General features: G+C 37.3%; 1 protein-coding gene across 1 annotated transcript in view; it reads left to right on the top strand.

Annotated features, from left to right (window-relative positions):
• Positions 1-22,374, top strand: part of LOC149804459 (uncharacterized) — a 39,741-nt gene extending 17,367 nt beyond the window's left edge. The window contains exons 2-4 of the mRNA XM_089932692.1: positions 4,090-4,267; positions 7,262-7,424; positions 20,306-22,374. Coding sequence (XP_089788818.1) covers positions 4,090-4,267; positions 7,262-7,424; positions 20,306-20,721 — 757 coding nt within the window. The 3' untranslated portion in view covers positions 20,722-22,374. The remainder of the gene's footprint in view (positions 1-4,089; positions 4,268-7,261; positions 7,425-20,305) is intronic.
• Positions 22,375-27,664: the final 5,290 nt, after the last annotated feature.

Below are 27,664 nucleotides of genomic sequence, written 5' to 3'. Positions count from 1 at the left end.
CGCAGAAAGGCATTTTCGCTGACTACGTGGATGCCTTTTTGAAACTGAAACAAGAAGCCAGCGGCTATCCTTCCTGGTGTCACACTCCCGAAGACCAAATACAATTCAAAGAGAAATACTATGAACAAGAAGGCATCTCTTTAGACCACATCGAGAAAAACGAAGGCAGGCGATCGTTTGCCAAAGTGATGTTAAATTGCTTGTGGGGTAAAATGGCACAACGACCGTGTTTATCCAAGACGGAATATTTGACAGAACCTTCCCGCTACTTCCAGATGATTCACGACAAAACCAAATACATGAAACACGTGGACGTCGTTCGAGAGAATTTGATCTTGGTCAATTACGAAGAAGATCTGGACTTTGTACAAGACGACCCTTTTGGAAATGTCATCATTGCGGCTTACGTGACAGCTCATGCTCGCTTAAAATTGTACGAAGCTTTAGAACTGTTAGGGGAACGCGTCCTGTACTTTGACACGGACAGTTGCATCTACATCGATCGACCGGGTCAGCAACACCCTAACATCGAAGAAAACCGTTTAGGAGCCTGGACAGACGAACACCCCGACGACAAGATTCTAAGTTTCGCGAGTGGCGGTCCTAAAAATTACGGCTACCAATACCGGGACAAACAAGGAGAAGTGCACACAGAGTGCAAAGTGAAAGGACTGACTCTGAATTATCGTACCAGTCGAGTGGTCAACTTTGGGGTATTGAAAGAAGCCTTGCAATCGGGAGAGGATGGAAACTTTAAAGTGACCACTCACCAACCGAACAAGATTGTACGTTTACCCACTCACCACATCGTCAGTCGACCCCTGGAAAAAATCTATCAAATCGTGTACCAGAAGCGAGTGAGACTTCCCAATCACTTTACGTTGCCGTACGGTCACATCGATATTGGTCAGCATATAAAAAGGGACAACGTCCAAGACCAATAGTTCATTGTCACTACCAAGACCAATCGACAAAAATGAATCCTTTCAAACAGCAAGTATAGAGCGTAAGACTCAAGTCCAACGAGAAACTCGGGTGTGATTCTATGCCTCACGATCACATCACCAATGCAATACCACATCTTAGTTGTTATGTACTAATGCCATGACAAACTACGTGCAACCAGTGAAATTTCCAGACCACAAAACTTTACCTTGTGGACATGCTGATATCACCCAGTATAACAAGGGACGACTTCCAAGAACGACACTTCATTGCGAGGACAAGCGACGAGAAAGATGAATAACTCTACGCAGAAGAAAAAAGAGAAGGAACAAACATCATTGACCTCTTTCACCACCATACCGTCACAGCAAAGTGCGTTCAAGAAGGGAAAGGATTCAATAGACCTAAAGGAGTATTTTAGCATCCAAATAACCCAGACAGCGACCTCGAGAAAATTTAGAACGACAACTTACACCTACACGGTGAAATTTAAAGACTTCGCGTCTGACGTTCCAGCCGAGGAAGTATCAGGTTTCATTACGGATCTACTTGACTCACTGTTAGAGGAACTCAAATGTCATTGCCAAGTCAAAGATGAAGGTCGCTTGAGCCTATCTATGTATCACGACAGTTTGAACTCGCCTGTATGTCTCGGATTTAGCACACCTGCAGAAATAACTTCTTCCAAACTTTTGAGGGCTATTGAAGACGCGCGGTCGGTGAGAGAAAAATTTGACATCACCGATGGAAAAGTGACTATTCATATGGCATATGTTGTACCTCCATGGGAAGAAGACTATCACTGCTCTTGATCTGCTTACCGATAAGTGTACCTAGCACGATGGACGTAACAGCAGATTTACGACTGACAGGGAATACGAGATCGGAAACATCTATGCTGGGACACAAGTGGTAGCTGACCAGATTTTAAACAACGTGTGTAACGGATAGAGAGACAAACACGAACTTTCTCTTATTTGATTGTTTGTTACTTGTTTTGTTTTAACTTGTTCTTATAAACGAACATTTAATGTAAATTCGTTGCATATGAAGTGATTTTAGAAAGGAGTGAACGTTAATTTTAAACATTAGTTTACTAGAGTCAATAACTAAACAACTCGTAAATATGTTTCTGTTATGTTCAAATGTTCATGTATTTAATGGATAGTGCTTAGACCAAAGCACAGGCCAGAGAGCCCATGTATATATGTACTTGAATAAATGTTTTGAACCCATACAACAGACTTTTCTTTATCGAGTCTCTATTCTATCTGTGAGTCTTTCTTTAGAATATTTCTGTCCTCTTTTCTGTGTGTTTCAATGTGTATTTGTTTGTTTCTGTATGTCTATGTTTGTCCCTATCAACCCTTTGTCCCTACAAATACATTTCACCCTATAAAAGGTTTAGACCCTATAAACCTATGACGTTACCAATGTTTAATTCCCACTGATCCCCAGGTGACATTCCCATGTTCAATTTCCATGTTCAATTCCCCTTGTCGCTAGAGTGACCCAGGGTTTTTCTCCATGTTAAATTTCCCTTGTCGCTAGAGTGGCCTAAGGGGTTCTGTAATGCTAATTCCCATTGTCGCTAGTGTGGCCCCATATACTACTAGTTTAAGACCATAAAATCGTAACAACCATTTTACTGTCGCGCTGAGTATACTTACATATCTGCTTTCGAACATACACATAGCGCATATTGTAAAAACCATTTTCAATCATGTACAAATATAATCTGTTAGATCTTTCAGTCATTATATTATTTTCATTGGTGTAATATGATATTTATTGCTGGTTCCCAGTTAGAACTTTAACCGGATGAAGTCTAATAGTTGTTTTTAATGAGAGCCAAATAGAATGTATGAATTATTCAAGCGTCGTCCTGGTATCTTTAGTATTAGCTTTCATGCTTTGTTAGTTTTCATAAATTATTTAGAGTGAAATTGTTGCACTCGGTTTCTGCCTTTATCTAACATAATTTATAGAGCTGAAGTGCAACTTTTTTCCCTTGAGAAACCACTAGTTAAAATAATCGAGTTTTTCACCCACGAGATGAAATATATCCGTTATTCACTCGTAGCAAGCAACTTTTCTTGTTTATGCTTTTACGTACTGGCTAGCAAGATGTACCGATTGAAGTAGCCGATTACGTACGTAATTCGCGGTTTATTGGATTTAAACCTGAGGTGTCTTTAACGAAAGGTGGCCATGTTTATTTCTCAGCTACATTTGCGTTAAAGAATATCTTTGGATTTTATGATTATTATAATGTTACCCATGTATCGACGGCCAGTAAAAATAATTTATTTATTACTCCAGTGAAATATCAAGATCAGTTCTCTTAGAAAATCCCGCAATTCACAGAATAGCGTAAATTAAAAGGGATTAAACTACCGAAGTCTTTAAAGGTACTCCAAACCAAACTACGCTCCATTGAGACCGTTGACTAGTTGACTAAGCCAGATATAATCCATGCCTCATATCTCTTCACTTCAAGTCGCATCAGGCATCAAATATGCATTAGATTAAGTTATAGAGACACCAAAAATATCTGGTAGCCAAAGGATTTACATAGCAACGGAGGGAGGCACTGAAAGATTTGTAAACAAACTAAATTCTTAAGATATACTTTGGATGAACTTCTTTATACTATTTCAGACTTTTGACAGGTGTTGTATAAAATTGTGTATATTGTGTATGAAAATGCAATAATTACATAACTAAAGCTTTTAAGGAATCACCTCACAGGTTGTGGTTCATAATTTAAACAGCACTAAGGCTAGCTATGACGGTTTGCAACGTTAACGTGTGTGTGTGTGTGTGTGCGTGCGTGTGTGTGTGTGTGTGTGTAATAGTTCATGTTATAGATTATCATTACACAATACATGAAAGAATTCGTGTTATACATAAATTATCACACAATACATGCTCACATGCCATGTAAACTTCTTTGGACTGCTCCCGTAATTTTCGTTCTTTTTCATATTTTAAATACGCATGTTTACCCGACATGAACAATAATTTGTTACTGGCTTTACAGGCAACATGTAATTTGAGCAACTTTAAACAAAGTATACATAGAGATAAAAAGCAGGGAATCAATAAATATACCATCGGCTAATAATACACTTTAATTTTCAGGTTTGTAATGGTACTGCTTATCACTACCTGCCGGTCCAATCCTGTCGTCAGTAGCTCTTACTACGAAGCTGGCACGAACAGTTACAAACACAGCGCATATTGTCTCATCGAAAATTCAGAGAATTTGTCACTCCCAAACATACACATCCAGTTCAATGTGACAACCACCGATTTCGTTGTAAGTGAAGTTATAAATAAGGGGAAAAATGTTCATGGTAAAACATCTGAGATTAAAATATCCTGCAATATTGTTCAGTGTTGCTCAGAATTATCGGTACATAAACTCTTCAATTGTGACTTTGAACAACACATCTCTCTCTCTCTCTCTCTCTCTCTCTCTCTCTCTCTCTATATATATATATATATATATATATATATATATATATATATATATATATATATATATATATATATATATATAATAATGATAATAATGATAATGAGGACTTTGTATAGCGCCTAATCTTTAGAAGCTCTAAGCGCTTTACAACATTAGACAACACCTGTAAGATAAAAAACATATAATGATATGATTACAAAAACAAACACCATGAAATAAGAAAACATTTAAAAAAAACATGCTGAGAATATTTAAGGTAGGAAACATTATTGGGTCTTTAAGCTTTTTCTTGCAGTCGAAATAAGTGAGTTTTGAGAGCCCTCTTGAATGTGATCACTGTGTCTTTGTGTCTAAGTTCAGTGGGCAATTCATTCCACATTGCTGGGCCCTGGTATGCAAAAGAACGCTATCCATATGACTTTGTTTTCATAGTGGGAATAATGAGTATATGATTGTCAGAAGAGGAGCGTAAGTATCTTGCTGGTGTATACACATGGGTGAGGTCAGATAGGTATGTTGGACTAGAGTCCGACAGTGAAACGTATCACAGAGAACAAATTTTTTGTGTTTGATTCTGGATCGAATAGATAGCCAGTGTAGGGTACAGAGCAGCGGGGAGGTGTGCTCTGATCGTGGTGCTCTAAGTATGATCCGAGCAGCTGTGTTTTGAACTTTTTGAAGTTTCTGGAGCAGATATTGAGATGAACCAGACAGAATTGAGTTACAATAGTCTAGTCTTGAAAGTACTAATGAACACAGAAGGTTTTAGTGGCATCAAATGAAAGATATTTGCGAATTCAGCTGATGCGTTTCAGCTCAAGATATGCAGCCTTGCATATGTTCATGACACGTCGGTGCAATGTGAGATTACTGTCCAGAGTAACACCTAGGTTTCGTACTGATTGTGTGAATTTAATGTTGGTGCTGCTGATATTTATTGTTTGAGGTAAAGGATGTGAATGAGAAAGTCTTTGTGTTGTGATCAGAATGGCCTCAGTTTTATCATCATTCATCTGCAGCTTGTTACATGTCATCCATGATTTCACATTAGAAATGCACCTCTCTACACCTTGGATGGTAGCATCAACTTCAGTTGGGTGGCTAGATTTGTATATTTACACAAAACATGAATCGTATATATTGTTATGTATATTTGATTTAATTATATCTGATTTAATATATATTTATTTCAATTTAATTGTTTCTTAGCTTTAATTTTTTTTAATTTTCATTACATGCTATTGTAATGTAAATTTTTTCACTGGAGATATGCTTTTTCCAGAAAATAGTTTGACTTTGACTGTTCCTTTTATAAACACCAGGTGTTGATCTAGATCCTGACCTTGATTCAAAATTAGTAGCAACCACGTAAATAAGTTCTATTTTTATTTTAAAATCATTGGTTGTTGTCAAGGTCATGATCGGAAAACGTGTTTAAGGTGTAAACAATTTTTTATTATTTTTTAGTTCTTAGAGTAAAATGAATGGTTTTCGTCAGGGCCACACTGGCTGTACGTGATGTTTAACAAGTACATAATTACGGTATAACCTTTGTTTTGGAGAGATATTTTCACTTGCAACTGGGCTTTTTCTTAACATTGGAAGTTATATTTTTGCTGTTTGGAGTTATTTCAGATTACTTGGATTGGAGTTATTTCAAATTACTTGGATTCAGAAGGAATAAGTCTTTTTTCTGGAAAATACGTTTGCTCATGTTAAATTGTTGAACAAGGACAGTTTTCATAAAAATTTGTTCAGATTTTCAAAACCGGAGTTGTAATTTTTGTTTCTACAAGGAACTGTAGACTTCAACACTACAGATTACAGCATACGTCACCGTCTTCCATCTTGGATTCTTCGTCGGGATTCGAACTTGAAATCATTAGAACATTTTGTTATTAGGACTTAAAAAATTTTATTCGTGGATTATTCTTGGATTATTTTTGGATTTGATTCTTAAAACTGCAAGTTCATTTTTTGAGGGTCATATTTACAGAATTTTCCAGGGAAATAAATTATTGTATTTTTCAAAACTTGCTGTTTTCACTCTTTCTTGTATTACTGTTTATTGTTTATTCGAGCCCAAACAAGTAACATAAGAATATATATATATATATATATATATATAGAGAGAGAGAGAGAGAGAGAGAGAGAGAGAGAGAAATTGTGTCATTATTAATATTAGCTGCTCCGGTGGCCTAGTGGTTAGAGCATCCGCCTCGGAAGCGGGAGGTCGTAGGTTCGAACCCCGGTCGAGTCATACCAAAGACTTATCAAAAATGATACTAACAGCAACCTCGCTTGGCGCTCGGCGTTAAGAGGTTAGTGTTAAGACTGGTCGGCCTGGTGTCAGGATAATATGACTGGGTGGGACATCATGCTACGTGTCTGCGGCATGATGCCACAGTGCTAGACATCACTATAAACTGCCACACTGCAGACATTGTAGCGATAGGACTGAAAAATTGTTAAAAGCTTCGTTAACAACCCTAATCACACACACATTATTATTATTATTATTGCGGTGGTTGTTTAAACCTGATTCCGAGCTATTACCAGAAGGTGTCAGGTTATTCTTGTGGTTGTTGTTCGTTTCCATTTTTTTATGAGATCGAGATGCTTTGGGGAACTTACTTTTCTTGCCAGGGCAGAAGTATAGTATAGACACAGCTTATAGAACCATCTAGATTTCGGGTTTTTCCCAGCCCTCTCGGACATTAACTGGTTCGATATCTCTTACAATTCTTCAGCATGTACGAGCTCTCAGATATATATTTATATATAATTTGTTTATCTAGTTTTTCTTCAACCCATGCATCTGGATGATTTCAGAGTGATAATCTGGATATCCAGTACTCCCCGGACGGATCAAAGATCTGTGCCAGGTTCAAAGACTTGATCACCAACTTTCTGAACAGGATCGACTTCAGGGTCACCACACCTTTTCCAGCCGTGGGAGGGAGTTGTACTGTCGTAAACGACTGTCAAGGAATAGGTCTGCACTATCAGTGTGTGTGTGTGTGTGTGTGTGTGTGACTTTCTTTTATCACAATGCAAACCTGATGCACACTATAGGCAATTGTTATTGACAGTTTTCAGTCACTGAGAAAATGTACCCAAGTGAGCAAACTACATAATTAACATTTTTAGAATATTTACAAAGCTTTGAACATTAGTGAGCTCAGCAAGTGTTCTTTATTAGTAAGTCAGCGAGATCTTTCAAGTACCCCCTCTTTAGCACATCTACACTTTGTCACTATTATCATCGAATCATTTAATGTTTTTTTTGTGTCTATGTTTTATCATCTGTGACAATCTCATTTAAAACATCTTTGTTCAACTTTTTCACGTCTGGCGAGTAGCTCGTTTGGCGATTTCATGCCGAGTCTGATTTTGATCAGCCGTCAAAAATGCAGTATCCATCTTGCACAAACCGTTTTCAACTTCACATGATTCCTCAATATAATAAAACCAGGTGATGAATAAATGCAGTGACAAAAGAAATATCTTTTAAAGTGTATCTAGCATCTTGAGCTTCCCAGCAGCCACTTCCGGTTCACCAGTAGTAGATAATGGTCTTCCAGAACATAGGTTTTCTTCCATGGATCCGAAACCGTCTTTAAAATGATGAAACCAACTCAAATTTGGTGGATGTGAAAGATAATCACATCCGTAAACTTTATTCAAGTAGGTCATGTTATCAATCAAAGAGTACCTTAAACGTATTTTACAGTATGTTCTTTTTTCAGTTGCAGGATTGTTCTCTTTCTCCATGTTTACGTTAGTGTTATTTGCTTATTTTACGCAACACGCAGATATATGTAGGTGTATTGCGTGTTCCACGTGCAACTGCAATTAGCTATATAGAAAGTTTATTTATCGATTGACACTAAATTAAATGATAGGCTCATAGAACAGAAAAGTATATTATAATACCAATATATATATGTACGTTTTTTTAATATTTTATTCCGTACATACCAGTCTAAGGATATACGAGTTACTAGAACCTGTCATGCTTGGAGCAGCAGCGAACGGAGAGCAGGGTGGCGAAGAGACCACGTAATAGTTAGGCGTATCTCTCGAGGTCTGTAGACATGTTCGAAAACAATGTTCATCTCTTTAGCAGCACCGTTAGTGGCGTAAGCGCCAGCTATTACATATATAGAGTGTTTTAACTCCGGGAGAGGTGGCAATTAAACGTGTGTCAGATTCATGAAAACAGGATTTAACTCGCAGAGATTATTTTCAATCTCTGTCCACATTTACAGTCACCCGTTAGCTTTCATGTCACGCCTGTAACAAAATAACCGAAACTTTTGCCAGCCACATTCTGTTTCTGAGAGAAAACAGTCCACACACTGTAAAATCCACACGAATATTCTAGTATCTGACAGCCGGATGTTTTTTTGGATGATTGATACATTTTAAACATGTAAACGAATGTCGGTCCGTCCCACTGATTGCTAGGAACACACAGGCTTCTGACGTCAAGGGTTCATTTATTGCTTCTCCGATAAAGTATAATTATACTTCCTAGTAGAACAGATGTGTGTGTGTGTGTGTGTGTGTGTGTGATTTGGATTTTAACGTAGCTTTAACAATTTTTTCAGTCATATCGCTATTATGTCTGCTGTGTGGCAGCTTATAGTGATGTCTAGCACTTGGGTATCATACCGGACACATGTAGCATGATGTCCCACCCAGTCATATTATCCTGCCACCAGGCCGACCAGTCCTAACACTAACATCTTAATGCTGAGCGCCAAGCGAGGCAGCTGTTAGTGCCATTTTTATAAGTCTTTGGTATGACTCGGCCCGGGATCGAACCCATGACCTCACGCATCTGATGGAAACGCTTTAACTACTAGGCAGTAGAACAGAGGAACGACGAAATTAAGTATATGCGCGGTCGGGCCAAGTTCAAACTGTATGTGGACGATAATTTGCTCAGAAAAGACGATTTCTAGCTTTGACAAGAACATCGTCAAAGGAAGACTACCTTGAGACGCAAGAGACGGTCTCCTCTTTCCCCTCACCGGCTTCGGTCTTGCCCCAGGGATCTATATCCATGCTAGTTTCAGATATAACTTAGAAACCAATATAAGTTCGGTTTAGACTCTGAGCAAATACGCAGGAAAGATGACGATGTAGCAAGGTGAATTATGCAAGCAAGCATAGCAAGGGTTGGGGAGATAAATTAGCTGATTGGATCATTTAGCGTGAGGCAGAAGCAAGAGTTTATGGTATGTGTGGAGCAGCCGTGTGTTGATATAGAGGAAGTGGAATTGCCAAGTTTGACGCCAACAGGAAGACAAAAGAAAACAATGTACCAACGGAGTAGAAGGTACCACGGCCCAAACTGTGAGTGGGATGGATTGTTTTGGGGGGATGGGGGTCTTAGAGAAACTGGAAAATGAAGGTCTCTAGGTACCAGAAAGAAAAAGAAAACAGGCATCAGAATAAGAGTTCACGGATTTTTTTTATATTTTTTTATATTTTTTTTAGGTTGATTCTTTACTGAGGGGCAAGTTAAGACGTTCATGAACTCCTCGAGTGCTGCCGCCCTTTCACAGACGATTAGCTCTTTTATTTCTGCATCATCAATTGTGACGGCTGCGCGCGTCTTCTGATCTTGCCTCCCGGATATGGCTTTTCAGGTTTACGCACTTGTCGTATTTGTCGAAGATCAGCTTGAACTCATCATCTGAAACCGTATTGTCTTTTAACGTTCCAGACGTGCGATCCATTATTGTGCCAGTCCTACCTTTGCCATAGCTCGAGTATCGTCGTGGGTCTTTAAAAAATCTTTTTGTTTCTTTCCTTCTGCCTTTACCCCAGGTGGTTCGGACTGCATCTATCACACACACACACACACACACACACCTGTGCCCAGAAACATAACTGTCTATTTGATGTCAACCCAATCTACCATATTTACTGCACGCCGGTACTTCCTGTAGTGGGATCACCACTGTTTGCCTTTTGCCCTCATCGAGGTTTTATCTTCAGTGATCATTTTGCGACAAATATCATGCCGGTGTTGGGGCTTTGGGCATAGCAAAGAATTCCTCTTTTAGGAACGTGATATGAATGTTTTATTGGTTGGAGGAGGAGCTCTTCTGCAGCTATTCAACTCTAACCTGTCACCTAAAGAATAAGCCAAGACCAGTCGACAGACTCATTGTGTGGTGGTGTCAGAACTTTTAAACACTCATCTATAATTTCAAGGGCTAGCATGTATTCATGCAACTTGACCTGCATGCATTTATCATCAATGACGCGTATCAAAACTCCGAAATACTGCCTTCGCAAAGACTGCCCCAACGCGGCAATCCAAAGATAATGACTTATTCTCCAGATGAAACGCCTGTAAGATTGTGTTCTGTTCTCTATCCCTGATGTTTACCGTAAAGATAATCTGGTTGAGATGAATGTAGAGACGCGGGACGTTAAGGTTTGAGGATTAGTTGCCGTGTGCTTGCCTGAACCGTATAGCTTTTATTGGCTTTCTTATCCAAGAACGGGTGCATGCTTCACATGATGAAATTGAAATTCGTGGTCCGTAAGTGTGATCCATCCCTCAGTCATTCCCGGAACTGAAGCCCACATTAACCTCATTATAATGGGGAGATTGTGGTACTCATCTGGTACTCCTACGTTGACTTTCTGGCTGGTTGGTGTTTTGCTCAGGGCACAGCGGGTTTTGCCTACAGCCATCGAAATATTGTACCTTCACCGACTGTTTGAGATTTGACATTGTCCGCGTAATATGTGTGTGGGGGACCTTTTTGGATTCCCTGCTGAGCACGACCGACCTATCTAGAGATATAGCTAGGACAATATTCATAGTCAGAACCGGCTAAGGTAACAATGGCTATATTGGCAAAGTTTTTTTTTGTTCGATACCAAGCAAAATGCATCGTAGGCGGCGCATTTAGTGATGAGAAGAGACCGGAAATCAAGGATCTGCGGGTCATCTTCGACACTTTTGTATAAGACGTCGTTTTGTTCAGAACCTAGTTTACCGATATCATCGTCCGGACCGTGCTTTCGACGTCCAAATCCGAAGATACAATTCGAAAAACGCAATTACGGCATGGCAGATTGCGAATTGTAATTCTGTCTGAACTCCGTTAGATTCATGATCTGGCGCGTAACATTGCGATGTTGAGAAAGCAGTAGCCGACAATGGCCCGAAGCTTTTACTGGTTTCACGTTTACAACCAAGTTGAAAAGATTATACAACATATGCGTTGTCCGCTTAGGTTCCAGGGAGGTTGGTACGCTTTGCACAATGGCATCGACATAGTCGCATACGAGAGATTCTGCAATGAATTTAATGTAGACAAAAACGCTAATTTGCGCAACAAACAGATCCCCAACGACAAGTCCGACATGAAGTATTACTATACCACTGCCCATTACATAACGTTCCAAAGACAGACGGTTTTTCACAGACGAAATGATCACTCGAAAGTTTACCTCGATTCGCGACATAGATATAGTAGAGAAAATGGATAGGCAATGGTCACAGGGATTCACTTGTGCTGGCGTTCAGCGACTCAGTGAAAGAATTCCTTTGGATCTGTGGGAGATCTTGGACGCACAAACGCAAGTGCTCATGCTCGGCTCAAGACTATATTGATCAAAAGCCTTTAACGTCAACAAGCAGTTCTTCTTTCGTGTGGGAAGATAAGACCGTTCGTGAACGCATCGAACTTCTTCAAAAATACATGGATATCATCGGAGACGCTGAAAGCAAGACTGAGGTATTTATTTGATTTCATCTGACATGGTTCAATAATGGCGCCTATAGCGGCCACAACAAGCTACCGCCGTGGGGATCGGAACCAACATTGATGTCAGAGCGACAAGAATGTCAGCACAAGTGTCAAAACAAGTGCAAACACAGCAACCGTTGCCTAAGAAAGTTTATAGGCATAATGTGGCAACTCTTCGCTATGTATGACTTGCCATCGTGCACATAGCATTGTCGATCATTACAATCGTACTCTGGTGAAACGTCTGGATGGGCACCAAAACGATTAGAAAATGTTGCTTTTCCAGAGCGCGACTGTAGAACAAACTCGGAGTGGGTTCAGCTGGTACCGACCGTTGTGGCAACCTTAAACGGTAAGGTAACGAGGATCAGGCAAAAAAATCTAATGATGCAATTCGTAAAACGGAGTGCAGGAGAAGAATACAACATCAGTACCTAGACTGGTCAGTCTAAAGAGGAAATTTCCGCATTCAAAAAACATAATGCAGTAATTATATGCACCAGGAGAGCGGAAAGGCGGGACATACTACACCACAAACCCTGTGTGATTCGTAAGAGTCTGCAAGCAAGAATGTGATTTTGGTAAGACCAACTCGCCCGCATTATATTTTCTGTCTAGCACCAACGACGCAAGACCTAAGTGATTATTTATGTGTTAAGAACTGCTTGTTTTGCCTACTGATACCCAACTACCACCGGAGCAAAACCTCAGTCACCATACACATCGCTGAGGTTGAAAATACCAACTTGTTGTCAGAGCTCGCGGATAATAGCGGCCCATTCAAAGAAGGTTAACTTCACAGTTGCCGTTCAAGTGTTCCTGGGCATTGTCCACACTGTGAACACTAAACTGCTGAGTGTCGTGCGGATCGACCTTCCGGACATGTCTGCAATTTTTTTTTCCGTGACAAAGTACAAACCATTAGAGATAATCTTGACACCACAGTTTCAATTGACTCGTCGTCACCATACACTTGGGATACAGAATTTGAGCAGCAACCATTAGCAGCATTTGAACCTGTCTCTATATATTTCGTACGTACAATCCTGATGAAGAGTGCACCAAAGTCATGTGAACTTGATCCAATTCCAACATCACTGCTGCTTGAGTGCTTAGATACAGTATTGCCTTCACTAACTGATGTTATTAATACCTCTCTCTCATCCGGGGAATTCTCATAATTTTTCAAAACTGCCATTGTAAAGCCTCTGCTGAAGAAACCAACACTACACCATAACGATTTAAAGAACTACCGCCCAGTTTCTAATCTCCCATTCACATAAAAAATCTTAGAAAAGGTTGTTCTATCCCAGCTTGTATCTCATCTAAATTCAAACAGTCTTTTTAGCAATGTACAATCTGCATATCGCCCTTGCCACATTACTGAAACTACTCTTCTAAAAGTAGTTAATGACATTCTCTCTGCGTTGGATAGCGGAAAGATTACAGTCCTCACCCTCCTTGATTTGTCTGCAGCATTTGACACAATAGACCATGATATATTACTTCACCGTCTCCAGCATGTATTTAGCATTCATGATACAGCCTTACTGTGGTTCAAGTCCTACTTGGTCAACAGGACACAGATTGTATCTGCAAATGGAATACACTCCAGCCCAGTTGATCTATGTTGTGGTGTTCCACAGGGGTCTGTTCTTGGACCTGTTCTCTTCATTCTATACACTCAGTCGATCTCAAGTGTCATAAATCATCATCCAGTGTCTCACCAATTGTACGCTGATGACGCCCAAATATACAAATCTAGCCACCCAACTGAAGTTGATGCTACCATCCAAGGTGTAGAGAGGTGCATTTCTGATGTGAAATCATGGATGACATGTTACAAGCTGCAGATGAATGATGATAAAACTGAGGCCATTCTGATCACAACACAAAGATTTTCTCATTCTGGACAGTAACCTCACATTGCACCAACATGTCATGAACATATGCAAGGCTGCATATCTTGAGCTGAGACGCATCAGCTCAATTCGCAAATATCTTTCAGTTGATGCCACTAAAACACTTGTGTGTTTATTAGTACTTTCAAGACTGGACTATTGTAACTCAATTGTGTCTGGATCACCTCAATATCTGCTCCAGAAACTTCAAAAAGTTCAAAACACAGCTGCTCGGATCATACTTAGAGTACCACGATCAGAGTACACCTCCCCGCTGCTCTGTACCCTATACTGGCTATCCATTCGATCCAGAATCAAACACAAAAAATTTGCTCTCTGTGCTACGTTTCACTGTCAGACTCTAGTCCAACATACCTATCCGACCTCACCCATGTGTATACACCAGCAAGATACTTACGCTCCTCTTCTGACAATCGTATACTCATTCCCACTATGAAAACAAAGTCATATGGACAGCGTTCTTTTGCATGCCAGGGCCCAGCAACGTGGAATGAATTGCCCACCGAACTTAGACACAAAGACACAGTGATCACATTCAAGAGGGCTCTCAAAACTCACTTATTTCGACTGCAAGAACAAAATTAAAGACCTAATAATGTTTCCTACCTTAATTACTCTCAGAATGTTTTTTAATGTTTTCTAATTTCATGGTGTTTGTTTTTGTAATCATATCATTATATGTTTTTTATCTTATAGGTGTTGTCTAATGCAAAGCGCTTAGAGCTTCTAAAGATTAGGCGCTATACAAAGTCCTCATTATTATTATTATTATTATCATTATTATCAAGCATTTCGATGTTACAGGTCTTGTTATACTAACTACACGCAACAAGCTTCTTCTGGACAGTGAAATATTGTCCAAGCAATACATCAGAAACCTCCATGAGGCAAAAACAGAACAAATAAGCAAAGACAGATCTCTTCTGATATAATAATCAATAATCAAAGGAGCTGGGACAATAGAATTATATAAAACTAATGTTAAAAAAAAAACCGAGATGCAACAATAAATGCTATTACGGGGAAAATACTTAAAATGGATGTCTCCATACCATACTGTGATTCTTCTCGTTGGTGGCAACAATTACAGTAATGACCAATCTCTAAATTACATCGTAGACGACTATGAAAGCTTGTTGTATGCCATTAGGTCTAAAACTAAAGACTGCAAAATAATCGTCTTAGGTCTACCACCAAGAAAGGATATACGGGTGTCTCCAGTAAATGATATCCTCAGTACTTTGTGTGAAAACGTTCATTTTCTCTTTGCTCTTCATTCCACAATACTGGACTTTCTTCAGAGACAATTAAGGTACAATAAACTTAACAATTATATCAAAGATATGGAATCCACTGTACTACCTTGCTCCTTAGGAATATGGCCAAATACATACAATTTATGAAAGGGGTTAGGCGTGATATAGAATATTTTCTGTACTGGGGAGAGTGGAGACATGTAACACAGAGGTGTCTGGATGGAACGCAGATTTGTCGCAGTGTTTGTAATAAACTATGACAAAAACAAAAGTCATTCACATACCGATAGGTAAAAGGCAGTGAAGTGCATGCAACACACAACCAGGAACAAACTGGATTAGAACATGTGTGCATTTCTTAATGTAAACATTCTGTGAATAGGTTTCAGGCATTATCTGATCAGCGTACATAGTGCAACTTGTTGACATGAAAAGGCTGTGAAATGTCAATAGATACTCTACAAAGAGTGTATCAAACATTTAAAATAAAAACACTGAAATGACAATGAATCTAAGAGACTCTATAAGTCTACTTTCTACTTGCATAAGTCTACTTTCTACTTATAAATGTCTACTTTCTACTACACACATGCAGACTTGTACCAGGTCAGATTATGTCACTACACATGAAATACACATTAATAAACATATAGCAATTTCATGCTCAGCAGCTCTCCTTCTCTTGAAGGTTTTCAGATATCTTACAGGTTATGCAAATCTTGGTGTGTTGGAAATAATAGCTACAATACTGGGATTACGTGTACATGTTCTTCCAGTAATGATGTGAATGTTTTAAGAGACAATATCTGATCAACTGATGTAAAGAAAACTACTTCTAGTAACTATACAACATTTGATTTAAATAGGAAAGGTTTAAGGACAGCACATTTAAATATTCACTATGTTATACCTAAACTAGTTGAAATTAAGTTAATGTTACATGAAAAAGGGTCGGTAGATATTTTGGGATTGTATGAGACCTTTTTGAATTCTACAATTCCAAAGAACCTTCTCAGTATAGATAATTATGAAAAGGAAAGGAAGAACAGCAATGGTCATGGAGTAGGTATTCTGCTATACATTGCACAGTTATTAAGCTATAGACGAAGGGCAATATGGAAACAATATGGATTGAAATATCACTTTCTCAATACAGACCATTATTTATGTGTTTTGCATATACATACCCCAGTTCCACCTCTGGATGGGTTGATAAACTAAAAACTGAAACCAAAAAGGATGTACTGTTCTGCTGAAAGATCCTCCTCAAAGATGGTCAGATTTCTTCCAGCCATATAATTTATCCCAACTGATTGATAAACCAACAAGGAGAACTGAATATGGTCCTACACTTATTGACCATATATACACTAATAAACCAGAAAATGTTAGTGAAATGAAAGTGATTATTTATGCCATAAGTGACCATTATCCATCGTTTATAGCCAGACACTCTCCACATCTCTCTGTTGGTCATCACACAGAAATACTCTAGGGACATGATACATTCTGATAAAAAGGAATTACCTCGATCAAGTGCTATTCAATAAGATTGAACATAAGTTTGACATTGACTCAGCTCCTGAGATGTCATGTATTTTTTTTATAAATAATTTTCTAAACAAACATGCATCAACAAAAATAAAACACGTCAAATGGATAACGTCTGAAATAAAGGAAACTAGAAATACAAGATATACATTCATAAAAATAAAGACTATAAAAGCTGTAACAAATGTAAACTATTCAATCAACGATTCTGAAAATGTTATTTTGCAACTTCTACTAAAGAAATCAAACATCCTAGTTCCTTGTGTCAGTATCTAAACGAGCTCAAGCCATCAAAAATACATTCCATTCCAACTCGGTTGAGTTATAATGACAGCATTTTTTCCTCAGTACAGGATATATAGCTGACATGTTTAACCAGTTCTTCACCAATATAAAAAGTATATATGTTCTGACAGTGAACAAAATGCTTATAACATAGTCTTAACGACCATTTTAACCTGTTGTAAGGGCAAGAGTTCCTGACGATCTAAATTTGTCCAACATTTTGTGAGTGAAAGTGACGTTCTCTACACTCTTTTCAAAATCGAGACAAATACGTTGTGTGGTACAGATGAAGTAGGACCTAATGTCCTACATTTATCAGCACTAGTTATGTACGGTCTATTAACTACTTCATTAACCTTAGTATTAATCCTAGGTGTCTTCCCAAATACTATAGTGTGTTAAAATTATTCCTATTTTTCAACAAGGGTGTAGATTTAATCCTGGAAAGTACAGAACCATTTCTATACTATCATCTTTATCAAAAAAGTTTGAGAAAACATGAAGCGAAACAGGTTTATAACTACTGTAATACTGTTTCCATTTTCTACAAGGAGCAGTCAGGTTTCTGCAAAGAGCATTCACGTGAAACAGATCTCACAAAACTAACTGATCAATGGCTGAAAGAAATTAATAATATCAGTTTAACTTGCATAATATTTATAGATTTTAAGAACGCCTTTGATATAGTTTTGCATGATATTTACCTAAGTAACTTACATTATTATAAATTTCATGTCGATACTAAAATTGGTTTATTTCGTATCTTAGTGATGGGAAGTAACAAGTCTCTGGGAAATGTACACTATTTCCCCTGTTATATAAGGCATGGTGTTCCACAACGCTCTGTACTGATTCCCCTTCTCTTTCTTTTATTTATCAATGACCTTCTGCCCTGTACTCAACATACATATACTGATATGCTTGCAGATAGAACAACATTTTCTTCATCAAGTAGCGATGTATATACCCCGGAATGGAAAGTTCAGACCTTACATTATTTGCGGAGTGGTCAAAACAAAATACGATGGTAAAAAGTGAATCTAAGACAAAATACATGCTTATGGGAACATCTAAAAAAAATATCACCGTACATTAAATATAAGGTAGTTGAAAATGTAAACGATAAGAAGCTGTTAGGAATAATTATTTACAGAAGTCTTTACTAGAAAATTCCAGTAAACAATGTCTGTAGGTCCTTCACATATACGATTTCATTGTTTAGTAGAATAAAAAAGTGCTTGATTAAGGACTCCATAATTCTTTACTATAATTCTTTTGACAAGCAAAGATTTGCGACTGTTCATCAATATGGAGGAAATTGTACTAGTTCCGAACTAGACATAATTCACAAGCTTCAGAAACAAGCATCTCGGATTTTTCTTGGATTCCCCATTGCTGCATCATCAGACATGTTTACCGAATTAAAATGGTTTAGAATCGACGAGAGAATACGTTTTCTGAAAGCAGTTATGGTTTTTAAATGTATCAAAGGAGATGTTCAACAGTGCATGAGTAACTTATTCTATAAAACGTTTTCTCCCAATAAGAACAAATTTTACAATTTAGAACTACCAAAAACTTTGCATTGAACAATTCAAAGAAACCTTATATTATTTAGGAGCTAAAATATGGAACTCACTTCCTGTTCAATCTGCAGATTTAGTTAAATTCTTTACAGAAAAATGTACATGCAGCATTTTAAACCAACTTATTAACAAGCTCGAAAAAAAAAAATAAGTGGATTTATCGCAATCTTACTGTTCAAATGTATCGCTTGCTTGTTTTGCATCTTTTCTTTTGGCATATTTAAAAAAAGTAAAAATGTCTTGTAAATATAACTTCAGTGTATAAATATCTCTCTACTTTTATAACTAATGTTGTGCATGTAACAAGTATAATACTGATGTAAACTTTGCTGCATGCCACATTTTTGCAGAATAGCCTAAAGGTATATCTTAGCAAAATTGATCATTAACTGCCATGTATACATGAAGGTCCTGCTGAAAGTCGTTTTCAAGACATAGTTGTCGGAGAGATGAAGCAAAAATTTATATATGCAGTTAAATCCTCCTACTTTCATAATGTACTTAATATATATTTGTAAATGTGATTACCTATAAATAGTTATCTTCATTTGCATGAAGATACATACTTTTTATAGAGGGCCTGATTAGTTGTATTTAACTGAGTTACCCTCTGTAAATAAAGACATCATCATCATCATCATCATCATCGTCATCGTCATCATCATCATCATTATTATTATTATTATTATTATTAATTACGTGTAGTAAACATCCAGTAAACATTCAGCTGGCGTGATCCTGTATCAGACATTAGAACATTAGTGTCGCTTTTACAGTGTGTGGACATTTTTGTCACAGAAGCAGAATGTAGCTGGCAAAACTTCAGTCGTTTTGTCACAGGCGTGACAAGAGCGGCGACAGAATCAAAAGCTAATCACTGTAAGGCAACCCGTGACAGAATCAAATCAGTTTATTAAAGACAACTTCTCCTTTTCCGTTCATTAAACAGACGCACTTTTTTCTTGCCACCTCTCTCGTAGTAAAAAACATTTTATAACCGTAAGGGCTTGCCCCATTCGAGTGGCTACTCAAAAATCCACAAATTCAGTATTGTTTTCGAATATTCATACAGACCTCGAGAGACACGCTTCAGTTTTGTGTTGCCTTTGCAAACTAATGTGGCGGAAACGGTCACCCACCCTCAAAATGTTCGCAGATTCTCCCACCCACTCACCACCGCTATCTTTCTATCGCAGCCATATAATTTTTTTAAGTACTCTGCACGAAGTATCATGTTTCTCGTGCGTTAGCTGTTCATTCCATTTTTTTTTATTGGCATCTCCTGGTTTAAAGTCTATGAGAGCACAGTATGGATAAATTAGAACTGGAGTCAAAGAGGGGTCAAATTGTTACCTGCGAGAGTTCGTTACCTTGTGTTAATTTGGCAAGGTGTTATCATTAGTTTCCCCCTGAATCAAACGCGTGTGACCAACACGCATGATACTTGTTTTGAGAGGATTATCAACCAATACATATTATACAATTATTTTAGGTTCCTGGGATACCACCGAAATATCAGCAACATCATCACAGCAACCATCAATAGCTTCGAAAGTGACTTCATCTGCAGATGTAGCACAAGGTACAACAGCAGTGTTGTTAACAATAGCGGAGGAAGTACGACAGTCGACGTTCAAGACACTTTGCTTCTGCCCTTGTCAAGAAATGTTACCGTCATCTAGATTATTAACAGAAAATGCTACTCGGAGCATGACGTCAGCTAACATGACGGTAGACAAAAGAAGTACTTCAAAATGGATCCGAACAAAGATTAGTGCAGAAGATTCCCGGACAAGCAGTCTGAGCATCGGATGTGCTGCCGTCCTAATTTTAGTGGCTGCAGCTGGGTGCATTGTACTTCCCGACATGGTAAATTTTCTTCGCTTCATGTGGAAGAAATATAGATGAGCCTCTATGGTGTATCACGTATCTTTCTTTAGTAATATGGAGAACGTTTTTCCCCTATTAAAAAATGAATACAAATTATATTTCGTAATTTGAAAGTTAAAGAAATTTAATTTCCTAGCAAAGATAAAGCGTTTAAAATTTATTCGAGAATATGTTTTTCTCCATGCATGATCTTCATTCCATAGAGAGTTGCCTGTTTTTCACTTAAATTGGGATTGTAAAACTACTAGACTCAAATACTTTATACGGCCTTTCCCTCCTGTACTCTTCTGGTTTGATAGTTTCCACTCCCGTACCTTTCTGTCTTGAAATTTTCCACTGCTGTACCCTTCTGTTTTGATAGTTTCCATTGATGTACACAGTTGTCTTTATAGTTTCCACTCCTTTACCATTCTGTCTTTATAGTTTCCACTCCCGTACCTTTCTGTCTTGGTAGTTTCCACTGCTATACCCTTCTGTTTTGATAGTTTCCATTGATGTACCCAGCTGTCTTTATAGTTTCCACTCCTTTACCATTCTGTCTTTATAGTTTCCACTCCCGTACCTTTCTGTCTTGGTAGTTTCCACTGCTGTACCCTTCTGTTTTGATAGTTTCCATTGATGTAAACAGTTGTCTTTATAGTTTCTAATGCTGTACCAAGCTGTCTTGATAGTTCCCACTCCTTACAAGATGTATTAACCCCTTCCAAGGCATTTAGGAAAGACCAATAATCAGATCTCATATGTATGAGTCATCTTAATAGTTTCTACTGTACCACTTTCTACCCGCTAATAAAGTTTACAATAGATATATGTATGCACGCACGCACGCACATGCATGCATGCACGCACGCACACACACACACACATATACATACATAAAACATACATACATACATACATACATACATACATATCAGTGCTTGAATGAAGTTTTTTTAAATTCACCATATTTAGTTCACCATTGTCGTAGTTGTGTATGATAATATATCTTTTTAATTCTTTTCTTTTTGCCTTGACAAATAAATTTAGCAAACGGTTTACAAAAATGTCGTAAAATATAATCAGAATAGAAAGATTTCTAGGGACTGTCAAGTTACCGCAAACTGTGTAACGTTATGTTCTTTATTATTAACTATACCTTTATTATCTGTATTACCTCTTATCAGAATTGACGACACTTCTATACAAAGTACAAACAGGAAAGGCGAAATGGAATCTCCTTGTCTGCATCGCCATCTTACTAGAAACCTGACATAAAACTGTTCTGCATAACTGCTGAAGATATATTTATTATAGATATATTCATTAATTTTTGTATAGAATTCTCAGAATTAAAACATTTTATTCACGTTTTCAAGAAGATATTATGATACTGATTCAAGTGCTTTAAAAAAACAAAAAGAATTAACTGACCAGAAACATTAATATTTATTTGTTAACATTGCAATAAATCATATATTAATCTAATGTTATCACTTAAGTATCTATCTGCCTTTAATGAATCCTATCTGCGATTCTGATATTGTTTTGTTCAACAACCTGTTTTGTACCCTGAGCTGTACACACTGATGCTAATTTATAGACTAAATTTAAAGGGTCATAGGACACCAGTTTCCTAAAATCTGTCTTGTTTTGTCTCCTAGTAAAAGAATAAAAAAGAATAATACATTGTCTCCGAGTCACTGAACGTTCTTGCTTATCATGCGTTTCGCTAACTGACCTCAAGATGGAATATTTTTAGCCATTACAGAGATTTTTAATTTCGCCGTAAATCTATCCGATCCTGGAGCTTTGTCCTTTTTCATCATTTAAAGCTCACATCTACTGTCACTGCACCCTGTCTATTGCTACTTTATGGAACAATTTTTTTTTTCTTTATGTAAAAGATTGTGTTTCATGTTTTCTTTTTCCATGGAAGATATCAACCCTGGATACTTCAACATATCGATATGTAGTAGTGAGTTCAAGAATTTTCCTTTACCAGTTGATGTACAAAGTATGTTAAAAAGATACTAAGTGTGTCAAAAGGGTACGATTTATGTCAAAAAGGTACATATCGTTTAAACTCTAACGACGTATATTATATTTAAAACAGCATCTTCAGAGGGAATGTCCTGCAAGAGAAAAGATTTCTTTACTTTTTCAAAGGAACCAAAAATTAGTGTTATCTGCCTACAAGATACTCGCTTTACATCTAAGGAAGAGAAATACGTTGAGATACAATGGGGATACAGATGTAGTTTTAACTCTCGTAAGCCAAAATCAAGAGGAAAAAAGAACATTGTTCAATAACATCTTTGAATCTAAATAACACAGGTAACAAAAAGAGATGTGTCTACTTTACTGAAAATATAGAAAACAACGGATTACCACTTATTAACTGGTATGGCCCTAATTTAAATGATCGTGACCTCTTGGACAGTTTGGAAGAAATAACTGAAGAGTTTAATAATCCAGTCAAAATATTAGGTGGTGAATTCACTTCAGTAATGGATCCGACTTGGGATTTGAAGGCGTATGTAAACGTTAATAATTCAGTACTAGTGAGAATAAATTCATGGAGTCTCTTACTATAGCTGACAAATATATAGAGGATATTTGCTTGAAACGAGTGAATAACGGATATATTTCATCGAGTGGATGAAAAACTAAGTATTTTCACAAGTGGCGAAGCCACGAGTGCAAACAGTGGCGTCGCTAGGGGGGTGCGGGGGGTGCGGACCGCACCGGGTGACACCATCTCAGAGGGGTGACACCAAAATGAAAAATGGCAAATTTTACAGATCACACACTGCTCGGTCTAGTCGGATTTCATAAGCAGATAACCGATCATAGTTAAATACATGACTAGCAGGCACAGCAGAGGCGTCGCTAGGGGGATGCGGGGGGTGCGGACTGCACCGGGTGACACCATCAGAGGGGGTGACACCAAAATGACATTACTAGGATTCTGTATGGTCTGTTACGGAAGGAGGACCATGGGGGTGACACCATGAGCTACCGCAATGGGTGACACCAACCCGAGTGACGCCACTGAGTGCAAATACTAGAGTTTTTCACCCACGAGATGAAATGTATCCGTTATTCACTCGTTTCAAGCAAATATTCTTTTTATTTTATGCTCACATAAGTTGCTTACCTAAAGTTTGTGACACAGAAAATTAGCAGATTTCTTACGGTAATGTCAGTTGTTTACCGTACATGTTCTGCTGTGCTATGTGTACCTGCGCACAGCATTAGTTCCACATCAGAGTGATAAAAGTTAACTGATATTTCCAGAATAACAAACTACAAGTTTCAAGGATAACAGACAGGGATTATTAATAATGACAATGACGTGTACATAAGTTAAAAGTAGTTCACTGACAAAAAAATCAAAGGGAGGTAAGTATGTTCTGACCCCAAAAAGTAGTTCCTGTAGTGAAAAAATAATGTTATTGTTTCACTGCAGTGAAATATCAATATTATTTTAATTAGAAAATCAAGTAATTCACTGCTTAGCATAAAATAAAACATACTTAATACACATCTTCCAAAATACACCAGGAAAAGTCCAGTAAAATAAGCTTGATTAATTTTTTTTCTAATTTTTGAATATCTAACAAACTTAGCAAATAACAAAATTTTAACAATGCCATTTTAGTACAGTGTATCTAATGTAGCTCTCAATGACATTTAGTACAGTGTATCTAAGGTAGCTCTCAATGACATTTTAGTACAGTGTATCTAAGGTAGCTCTCAATGACACTTTAGTACAGTGTATCTAATGTAGCTCTCAATGCCATTTTAGTACAGTGTATCTAATGTAGCTCTCAATGCCATTTTAGTACAGTATATCTAGAGTAGCTCTCAATGCCATTTTAGTACAGTGTATCTAATGTAGCTCTCAATGCCATTTTAGTACAGTGTATCTAGAGTAGCTCTCAATGACATTTTAGTACAGTGTATCTAATTTAGCTCTCAATGCCATTTTAATACAGTGAATCTAATGTAGCTCTCAATGACATTTTAGTACAGTGTATCTAAGGTAGCTCTCAATGACATTTTAGTAGAGTGTATCTAATGTAGCTCTCAATGCCATTTTAGTACAGTGTATCTAGAGTAGCTCTCAATGCCATTTTACTACAGTGTATCTAATGTAGCTCTCAATGCCATTTTAGTACAGTGTATCTAATGTAGCTCTCAATGCCATTTTAGTACAGTGTATATAATGTAGCTCTCAATGCCATTTTAGTACAGTGTATCTAGAGTAGCTCTCAATGCCATTTTACTACAGTGTATCTAATGTAGCTCTCAATGCCATTTTAGTACAGTGTATCTAATGTAGCTCTCAATGCCATTTTAGTACACTGTAGCTAATGTAGCCCTCAATGCCCATTTTAGTACAGTGTATCTAGAGTAGCTCTCAATGCCATTTTAGTACAGTGTATCTAGAGTACCTCTCAATGACATTTTAGTACAGTGTATCTAAGGTAGCTCTCAATGACATTTTAGAACATTGTATCTAATGTAGCTCTCAATGCCATTTTAGTACAGTGTATCTAGAGTAGCTCTCAATGCCATTTTAGTACAGTGTATCTAATGGAGATCTCAATGACCTTTTTAAAACAGTATATCCAAGAACTCTCAACGTCATTTTAATACAGTGTATCTAATGAAACTCTCAATAACATTTTAGTACAGTGTATCTAATGTAGCTCTCAATGAAATTTTAGTACAGTGTATCTAATTTAGCTCTCAATGCCATTTTAGTACAGTGTATCTAATTTAGCTCTCAATGACATTTTAGTACAGTGTATCTAAAGTAGCTCTCAACCATATTTTAGCATCATCTAAAGTAATGGAGGTATCATCTATATAGTGGGATCCTCCAATTCTTTAGTAATAATTATCTTTATTGGCTTGTACAACCCAAGTTATAAATACTTTTATCGGTGGACACTTCACACTTATGAAAACAAGACTGTATGTGTTTCAGAAGAAATAAATCTAAATTCTTCTAGAAGAATTGTTAAAATTACAAGGAATAACCATTTGAGCCTGGATTTTACGTTTTTCATTGTTTTCAAGACTGGCTAGGAATTCGTTATATGGATTTAATCCTTCGACTGAAGTTTGTTAATTTAGGTTTAGGTAATTCAAATTGCCCGTTTAAAATGTTAGTTAAGCTTGCGTCTTCTGCTTCTACAAATTTATAAAGACTCTTTTAATAAGACTTATTTTCCTTTAATATTTCACAATTATAGTTTATTAGCGAACTAAACATATTTCTTATTTTCCAAATAATGGAAATATTGTGTAACAGTTTCTTCTACCTCTATCCAGTTTTGGTTAGATCTAATTCAGATCCCTCTAATATTTTATCTCTAAATCCTCTAAATTTGCATTTATGTTGGTCTAAATCATTTGTAGTGAATCTATGTTCTTCTAGTTTATTATTTTATCAATTAAATATTTGTATCTTTTATCGACTTGTTTCTTTTTGAGAGATGTATAAGAAATTATAATTCCTCTAGTTTTCATTTTTTTTAAAAAAATGCTTGGAAGAGTTGATCATCAGCAGTAAATTTTATTGGCCCTAAGAAAATCATATGGCTGTTTGATTGACCAAAAGCCATTGCACACGATACGTGCATCTCTCCTCGCCAGGTGTGCGGAATTTTGAATAGTGCCACATGTTCACAGCGTGTACCTGTAGCGTCAAGCTCAACCGTGTAAAGTGAAGAAAATGTCCTCCTCCATTCTATCGATTCGAAATCTAAGAATTGATAATTAGATATGTTTTTCAAATTGTTTGAAAATATTTCGATTATGTTAATACATACTTTCAAAAAATAAGTATTTTGATCCGACGTCGCTGATACCATTCAATGGAAAGTAACTCTACAAGATATTGTCTTTGTCAATATCGCAAAATAATTTGCCTACAATCCAGAAGAGAACATGCTTTTTGATTTACTACTACGTTGGGGAAGGAAGAAGAAACTGTAGGGGATAATACATTTTCTACATTGTCTTTCGACATGGTGTAAGCAGATTTAGCTACCCTCCTAACTGACGACGAAGATGGTCGTGTTGAGACAACACCATCTAAACTCATTAATTTCAGCATGTGCATGAATTTAAGATCTTCTATGAGCAGGACTTCACTGCTTAAGAACACATTAAATGAATGAATCTTGAAGGAAATTATATATATATATATATATATATATATATATACATATACATGCATACTTACTTACTTACTAACTTTATGCGAAAATATTTACACGAACAAAGAGTCAGAAGTTTATGGGGTCAAAGGGCAGCGGTAATTTAAAAATTTGGTGATTACATGTCAACACACAGCCCTGCTATACAACACGCACCCATACAATCCAGTAATCTGCCTTTTGGTTACGATCCAACGAAAAGGGTAGAAGTGTTTATACACACACCCTTTGCTTGCATACATGGAAATATACTTTCACACAAGAGTATGAATTGTTTCTAGGCTAATAAATATATTCTCGCATATTTAATCGCACATATGAGAGAAAGAGAAGTCGTGTCTCCATATTACATCCCTTCTCCCTCATGCTACTGTTGTTGCTGCTGCTTCCATCTTATACCTTTCATGCTTTTCCTGTCAGTCTTCCTCACTTCTCATTCGTTTTCTACCTGATGATCCCCTCGTACAGAACATCTTCCACCATGTCTTGCGCCATTTTCAAGAAGATGATGGTCTTCTTTTCCGTGTTTTTCTGGATCGGGTGCGGCTCACTCGGTGTATATGAGCCATTTCTTCACTTAGTCTTGTGATATTGCTCATCCAAGCTGTTGACGGATCAACCATGGGTAGCAAGACTGGTGAACGCATCGCTTTATATGAGAAAAGCATGGATGTCATTTCTAATTCGAGACCAGCTGAGGTAGTCAAAAACAATACAGGATGAAATTCTACCCAAGCTTGAACATT

The sequence above is a fragment of the Sinohyriopsis cumingii genome, chromosome 2 (assembly GCF_028554795.1).
Source record: "Sinohyriopsis cumingii isolate HCF-2022 chromosome 2, ASM2855479v2, whole genome shotgun sequence".
Classification (NCBI taxonomy): domain Eukaryota; kingdom Metazoa; phylum Mollusca; class Bivalvia; order Unionida; family Unionidae; genus Sinohyriopsis; species Sinohyriopsis cumingii.
Note: the sequence above shows the minus strand (reverse complement) of the source record. Positions and strands in the feature narration are given on the sequence as shown.